The sequence below is a fragment of the Rhinatrema bivittatum genome, chromosome 18, assembly GCF_901001135.1.
Source record: "Rhinatrema bivittatum chromosome 18, aRhiBiv1.1, whole genome shotgun sequence".
NCBI classification, from domain to species: Eukaryota; Metazoa; Chordata; class Amphibia; order Gymnophiona; family Rhinatrematidae; genus Rhinatrema; species Rhinatrema bivittatum.
Genome location: NC_042632.1, coordinates 11923512 through 11931237, shown reverse-complemented (window position 1 = coordinate 11931237; position 7726 = coordinate 11923512). Strand labels below are relative to the sequence as shown.

Here is a 7726-nt window from a genome sequence, read left to right as displayed (position 1 = left end):
GCAATCCTGTATTTAAATGAGGGGTCACGCTAAAAAGAAGGCGGTGGGGACAATAGCGCATCCCTAGCACCTCCTCAGCAGCGGAAGTGCAGCAGAGGTGGCTGTCAGCGGGCTCAGGAAACCGATGCTCAATTTTACAAGCATCGGTTTTCCGAACCCACTGGCAGCCATAGGTTAGGAAAATGCATGCCAATAAAATTGAGAGTCCGTTTACCTAACCTGACCGGCCGGCACATTTTTTTTTTTTTTTAAACATTTTTGGTTCCTCCGACTTATCGTTAGGATATTAAGTCAGAGGGTGTACAGAAAAGCAGTATTTTATGCTTTTCTGTACCCTTTTCGGGCTGCTCAGGATTTAATGCCTGCCCTTGGGTACGCGTTAATTTCTGAGCGTAAAATATGCAGCTTGGCCGCACATTTTTTGTTCGGTATCCCGGGTGCATAACTAATAGGCTCATCAACATGCATTTACATGCAATGAGCGCTATTCGTTTCGGGAGAGGGTTGGACATGTGTTTTTGATGCGCTAAACCCCTTACAGTATAAGGGGTGGTGGACGCGCGTTGAAAACACGCGTCCAACCGCGGGTAAAACAGTGCGCTCGGCCAAGCGCACTTTACTGTATCGGTCAGCAGGATGGTCAGTAGAATTTTCACATTACACAACAGACCCCCAGCTTTACTTTCTGCAGCTCTTATAAATGTAATTTTTTTAATCCTCCAAATAAGAATATCCTTAAGCATTTGTTCCTGCATTTACATAAAATATTTGTGTCTAGTATGACATAAATAATACGCAACAATATAGATATATATAGTTTTATATTAACAGTTCTGAGAATGTCAATGCAGAAATAAATAAAATCAATATTTCATACAAAACATCTTCATATTTACCTTTTAATGGTTCATCAAGGTGACTATACAGAATTAATTCAGATCCCCTGGTTACAGTGAGCTTTGTGTCTCTGTACGAGATGTTTCAGGAAGAATCCGGGAATAAATTAATTCAAAGTGTGAATTTAGTGGAAAAAAAATGTTTCTTTTGTATTATCATTTATTCTGAAATGCATTTTCTGGAAAAATACCTGTTCAGCGAGGAGGAGGAGGAGCGAATGCCTCCTTGCCCAGTTTGTAGCCCACAGCCTTGGAAGTCTGAAAGGAGAGCTGCAGTTTGGCCTTCAAGCCAGTCCCACCTTGTCTCAGGCTGTTGAGTTTGAGGTGGATCAGGGTGGAATCTCGATCGAGAGTAAAATACAAAAAAAAAAACAAAAACCCCAACCACAAAGTTTTGGGATCCCTCGGTTTTAGAGTCAAGCGGCCAGAATCCCAGCGACTGGGGCCAGCCCCGGCCCGTCCCTCCTGCAGCGGGCGTGAGGGCCTCCAGCCCAGGGCGCCGCCGCCGCCGCCGCTGCTGCACGTGCGCTCGGGCACCGGGGCTCACACCAGGGAGGTGACCGCGGGCAGCTTGGCGCCCTCCTCCTCCCAGGGCTGCAGGTTCTGCAGGGCGTAGAGCGAGGAGTTGTGCAGGCACAGCGGGTCGGGCTGGATGGAGTCGTTGAGGGACTTCTGGAAGGCGTCGTGCTGGAGCTGCAGCATCAGCCGGCTGGCCTGCTGGCGCTCGGCCTCCCGCTCCTCGGCCGTCTGTCTCCTGCAGGGGGAACACGGCAGCGGAAGGTCAGGCAGCGCTCTGGGTCCACCCTCCCCCCTCGGCCGTCTGTCTCCTGCAGGGGGAACACGGCAGCGGAAGCTTAGGCAGCGCTCAGGACCCCCCCTCCCCCCTCGGCCGTCTGTCTCCTGCAGGGGGAACACAGCAGAGGAAGCTTAGGCAGCGCTCTGGACCCACCCTCCCTCCTCTGCCTCCCGCTCCTCGGCCGTCTGTCTCCTGCAGGGGGAACACGGCAGCGGAAGGTCAGGCAGCGCTCTGGACCCACCCTCCCCCCCTCGGCCGTCTGTCTCCTGCAGGGGGAACACGGCAGAGGAAGCTTAGGCAGCGCTCTGGACCCCCCCCCCCCCCCCCCTCGGCCGTCTGTCTCCTGCAGGGGGAACACGGCAGCGGAAGCTTAGGCAGCGCTCAGGACCCCCCCTCCCCCCTCGGCCGTCTGTCTCCTGCAGGGGGAACACAGCAGAGGAAGCTTAGGCAGCGCTCTGGACCCCCCCCCCTCCCCCCTCCCCCCTCGGCCGTCTGTCTCCTGCAGGGGGAACACAGCAGAGGAAGCTTAGGCAGCGCTCTGGACCCACCCTCCCCCCCTCGGCCGTCTGTCTCCTGCAGGGGGAACACGGCAGAGGAAGCTTAGGCAGCGCTCTGGACCCCCCCCCCCCCCCTCGGCCGTCTGTCTCCTGCAGGGGGAACACGGCAGCGGAAGCTTAGGCAGCGCTCAGGACCCCCCCCTCCCCCCTCGGCCGTCTGTCTCCTGCAGGGGAACACAGCAGAGGAAGCTTAGGCAGCGCTCTGGACCCCCCCCCCCTCCCCTCTCCCCCCTCGGCCGTCTGTCTCCTGCAGGGGGAACACAGCAGAGGAAGCTTAGGCAGCGCTCTGGACCCCCCCCCCCTCCCCCTCCCCTCTCTGCCGCAAGAGACAGAAATGTTTCTGGCAGAGAGAAAGCCACCCACGGCCCCGTTACTGACGCTTTCTAACTAAGCAGTTCTGCCCTTACAACCTCCTTTCCCGTTTCCCCCTTTGCCTTAGGTTTATGACGGAGTCCAGAGGATCCTAGCACGAATATTTCCAAGCTATTACTTGTATATCTATATATTACTGCAATCGTTGATTGGTCACAACAAATTCGATGCATTTTAATTTGTAAGCCGCTTTTGGTTTCAGCTAGAAAGGCGGTATAACAAGAAATAATAATAAATAATCACAACGATTGTAATAAAAGATAGAGACATTCATATAAATAGCTAGAGTAGGATAATATCAATTTGTTATATTACAATTGTATGAAAACAATACTAGCAGACGAATGTGCCACTGCACAACGCTTTTCCTATTCAAACGACTTGCGAGGAGTGATCTGCCCTGCAGAATAAGCCCCTAAAAACCCGGGTTCACCTGATTCTTCGCCCTGGCAGATGCTCAACATCTTTTTCGGTTGCAAATAAAATACAGGCAGGCAGCCAGGGCGAAAGATGTAGCCACATTCTAGGATGGCATTCAAAGGGCGAACGGAAAATTAAGTTTCCTATTCTGTCCATCCCTTTAATTGGTGGAAAAAAAGTAAGCAAAATCCCCCTGGCCTTAAAAAAACAAAACGAAGCAAAAAAACAACAACCCCAAAAGCCCCCAAAAACCCAACAGCACCGCAGAAAGGAATGGCTGTCAGGTTTCTCGGATCCCTCCGAGGACTCAGTGTGACTCTTTCCAAGCAAACAATGTTTACAAGTGCAGGAAGTTACTAAGCTTCCTAAAGACTCTGATTTGCAAACCTTTTCCCAGTTGTCAGGACATCATTTTTTAAAAAATATATAAATACCGAAGTTTAAAAGTCAAAAATATCTGACTGAGGCTCTTCTAGACGAGCCCATGCCTGCCTCTGCAAGTTACTAATTTGGCCTTCTCAGAAGGAAAAATGATATATTTTTGCACAAGAAACAGATTTATTAATATGGACACACCAAATTATTTCTCAGGACATAACCGTATGAGACAATCTACCCCCCGAACTGTTGGCTATTGTCTGATCTGCTCCTACTTAAATTTAAAAATAATAATACTGATAATCCAGTTTAAGCGGGTAGGTAAAATATCAACGATTTAAAAAAAAAAAAACCGGACTCCAAAATTGGGTGTATTCATTAATTTTCCAGTATTTCATTATTTAAATTTAGATATTTTAAAACTCCCGTTACAGATTTTTTTTTTTGTTAATCCCCGGTTATGAAATTAATGTGGGTATACAGCGCTAAATATTTACGCAGTCCCAGTGTGATTAGTGCACAAGAGTATGAATAATAATAATAACATAATCATAGACTTCAATGGCACCAGAGAAATTATGAACGAAAACTTTCACTAAATAAACGTTTCCGCATAATACTGCATATTGTGAAAGAATTCAGTTTATATAATAGGCTGCTACATTTGAAATTTATTTAACGTGATCAAAAAAGATAGGTGAAAAAAAAATAGATGTCATATTGCTAAGCCTTCAGTACAACCCACCCTTTCCAGCATAGCTTTTCAGTCTTAAAGTCAAGCGGAAGATTTTTTGGGGTGAAATAATATATTCCACCGAGGGAAATACTGCAGACGAATTTCTATGAAATTAACTGATAAGATTTTAGTTTTTATGGTTTGTAAAACAAATTAGTTTTAAAAAAGGATTTGACGCCTAAGTACAAGGAGAAGTAAAAAATATTTAAAAATTATTCTAATTATTTATAGTAAGAGGAGTTATACTAAAAAAAAATTAGACACCTAATTTTTAATGGATCTTACAGTTCGAAATTGTCTTTAATATATATATCAGACTTGAAGAGACGCTTATTAAACAATTTATCATATTCAATCTCTCTTTTAAAAAAAATCGTATTCGGACTCAAGGAAAACAGAACATAAGGATTTAACCAACGATGTTAAGCCTTGGCTAAGTTTCCAAGCAAAATCAGGTAAACCCCTCACATTTCCTTAGCTCCAGATACTATTGGAGAATACCAGGTATCTATTTTTTTTTTAATCTGTCCCCATGTAATTGCAAAGAGCATGTGCTCTACAGAATTTATTGCAGTTTGTCACAAAATAAATCTATATTATATATATATATATATATATATATATATATATATATATATATATATATATATATATATCTGCTAAGGTGTGAGACCTGCTGACAAGGCAGACACAATATATTCTGAACAGATGCGCGTTACAAATAGACGGCCCACTTCAAAAAAAAAAAAAAGAACATATTATTTTCACAACTACCTGGAAGAAGAAAATGCGAAAGGAACCGTACAGTTTTATTCTGAAAGAAGTTCTGAGTGTCTCAAATCTGAGTCAAAATAAAGAAGGAAAAATAAAAAATCTCCCGACGCCGTCTTCAAAGACAGCAGGAAATCTTTTCGGCTGTCCAGACCCTTGCGGACCCTTTTTGGGATTTTGAACCCGCTCGCATTATTTCCCTGGAAGCAACTGATTGATGTTTGGGGGTTGGCTGCGGCCGGAGGGGCAGGGAGGCGTCTCCGGTTATCTATGGGGAGGGTTAACCCGAGCCTGTCCCGGGAAGCACCGCCCCTCCCCCCCAGGCGACCTCACCTCCACTTGGTCCTGCGGTTCTGGAACCAGGTCTTGACTTGGGCGTCGGTCATCTTGAGCGACTTGGCCAGGGCGGCCCTCTCGGCCGAGGCCAGGTACTTCTGCCGGTGGAAGCGCTTCTCCAGCTCGCAGATCTGCACCCGGGAGAAGGAGGTCCGCGGCTTCTTGCGCTTGGGCGGGGTCCGGTTCTGGTAGGGGTGTCCGATTCGGCGGGTCACCGTGAAGGGCGTGAGCGCGGCCGCTGCTGAGAGAGCAGACAAGACAGCCTCAGCGGAGGGGGCAGCAGGAGGCAAAAGAGGGAGAGGGAGAAGGGACAGAAAAGGGGAAAATAAGAAGCATAAAAACGAGGGAAAGGGGGAAAAAAAAGGAAAGAAAATGGAAAGTTGAAGAAAAAAGTCACAAAAGAGAGAACTAGATACAAGAAAAGAGGAAGTAAACCTTGCACCCTCGGGACCTACCTCCAGTGAGCAGATTAGAAGAGGTAAGGTGGGCAGGGGAGGGGGCCAGAGATGGTGAGAGAGGTGGAGAGCTCTCGGGATGCGGGAGGAGAGTCCCATCACCCCTTCCGGCTTTCCTCATTGTACCAGGCATGTGAGAAAGGACCCCACCAACCCCCAGCACAGGGCCGCAGGCCCCTCACCCAGCTTTCCCCCCCTGGAGGGGGCCTGCAGTTTTGGTTGTATTTTCCCCAGTAAATAAAAGCATTAAATGATCTTTCGGGGCTCCTTTGATGTTTGGCAAGAGTTAGCCCTGCCTCTGTAAAAGCTGTTTCTAGACGCCAACAAGTATTATTTACCTTCATTGTAAAAACACGCGATTCTGGCTTTGTTTTCACTTTCAGAATTTGCGGGTAGAATAATTCATGCTGATTTCTAATTCTTCCTCATCCACCCTCTGATTTACTCATAGATTTTTTAAGGAGTGAGGCAGATTTTCATAAATTGACAAATGGCTGACAGTTATCTCTCTATCATCCCTTACAGGTGCATTTATTCGATGTGCAGTTAGTACGTCCTGCATGTGCTACTATTCATGGTTTTTAAACCGATTCCCTTTTACCATTTCTCAAGGCCACACCATTATTTACGTCTTGTTTCCAGCACAAGCAGTTTCTTTTCTCTTGTAACTTTTCTCTTAAAACATTTCCATTTCCACATCTACTTTACAGTGAAATCACAGCTCTTATGAAACTCTGCCCGTTCCCTATTAATTCTTAGTATCATTTTCTCATTATTCGTAAATAAGCAACAATAATTCTTCTGCCTAGAAAACCCGAGCGATATAAATAATAGCGGAATATTTATTGCCGTCAGGCAGGTTGGTTTGTTTTTTTTCTCGATAGTTTTCGTTTGTTAATCGGAGCAGGTTTATTAATTACAGAATCTGCTAACAGCCAGCGAGGTTCTGCAAATAAATGCAGTCCATTGTATATGTATATTATGGTCATTATTGGGGAAAAAAAGCTAATCAAAACTTCCCTGCGGGTTTTAAATACATTTCTTTGACAATCTTGTTTTCGGGAAATTATTAAATCAACAAATAAAATATTTATCAATCGCCAGCGATGGCTATTTCTGACTTTCTTGGACACTCACATAGGGCGCGTCTTTTCTGATTGTTTTGGAGTTATGATGACCTGAACTCCAACATCTGTGAGAGAGGACAAAGTGCTGGAATGAATCTGGCTTGCTAATTCCTTCCTGGTCCTTACCTGTAAACCTCTCCTTCACAAACCTCCTGCTGCTTTCCATCCAGGGGAAATTGAGGCTGCCAAGGCCGGGCACAGCTGGCATGGCCGGGATGGCGCTAGCGATGGGGGGTGGCACTGCCCCCGGGAGAGGTCTGTGAGCTGGCACCCTGATCACTCCAGCTGGAGCCAAGCTCAGATTCACACTGTAAGATCCCGCGTCTTCAAAGGGCGCCCCGATGCCAGGGAAGGAGGCTGGCAGGGAGGGGTACGGGGCGCCGCCCCTGCCCAGGTAGCTGCTGCTGCTGCTCTCGGACCCTCGGGGGCCAGCCTGCGACTGGGACGAGCTTTCCGGATCGGAGCTGTTCAAAATCTGATCAATTCCAAAGCTGATGGGTTCGTGGGGGTGCTGGGTCTGGGCGTTTGTTGGCGGATCCATCCTGGGCGAAGAGAAAGATTGGCTCAGGGAAAGAGAAAGCTGCCCTGAATTCCCCTATAAAATCCCGGTCCTCCCTCACAGGAGATCCATGGAGGGCCCGGTGTCTGTCAGACTGAAACTTTGCCAAGAGTGATCCAGCCCGACAGGCTCTGTGTCATCTTTTTTTGAACCAAACCTCGAGTTTCTGCTGCTAATTTCTTTCCCGCCGCTCTCATTGGCTGAAAGAAGCAAGCCTCTGCCCGCCCATTGGCTCCTGCGTTTCAGGAAAGGGCTAATTCATTGAAATCGGAGCTTAGGGACTGTTCCGAGGTGACATCATTTTAACAAACGAACAATGGGTC

The 7726-nt window shown here is 47.1% G+C and overlaps 1 protein-coding gene across 1 annotated transcript; it reads right to left on the bottom strand.

The window, feature by feature from the left end:
- Positions 1 to 351: 351 nt before the first annotated feature.
- TLX3 (T cell leukemia homeobox 3) lies at positions 352 to 7385 on the bottom strand. The gene is made up of 3 exons (XM_029583809.1): positions 6971 to 7385; positions 5260 to 5503; positions 352 to 1650 (listed from the first exon to the last, which is right to left on the bottom strand). The coding sequence occupies exons 1-3, from the start codon at positions 7383 to 7385 to the stop codon at positions 1440 to 1442; spliced, it is 870 nt and encodes a 289-aa protein (XP_029439669.1). The 3' UTR covers positions 352 to 1439.
- Between the last annotated feature and the right edge of the window lie 341 nt (positions 7386 to 7726).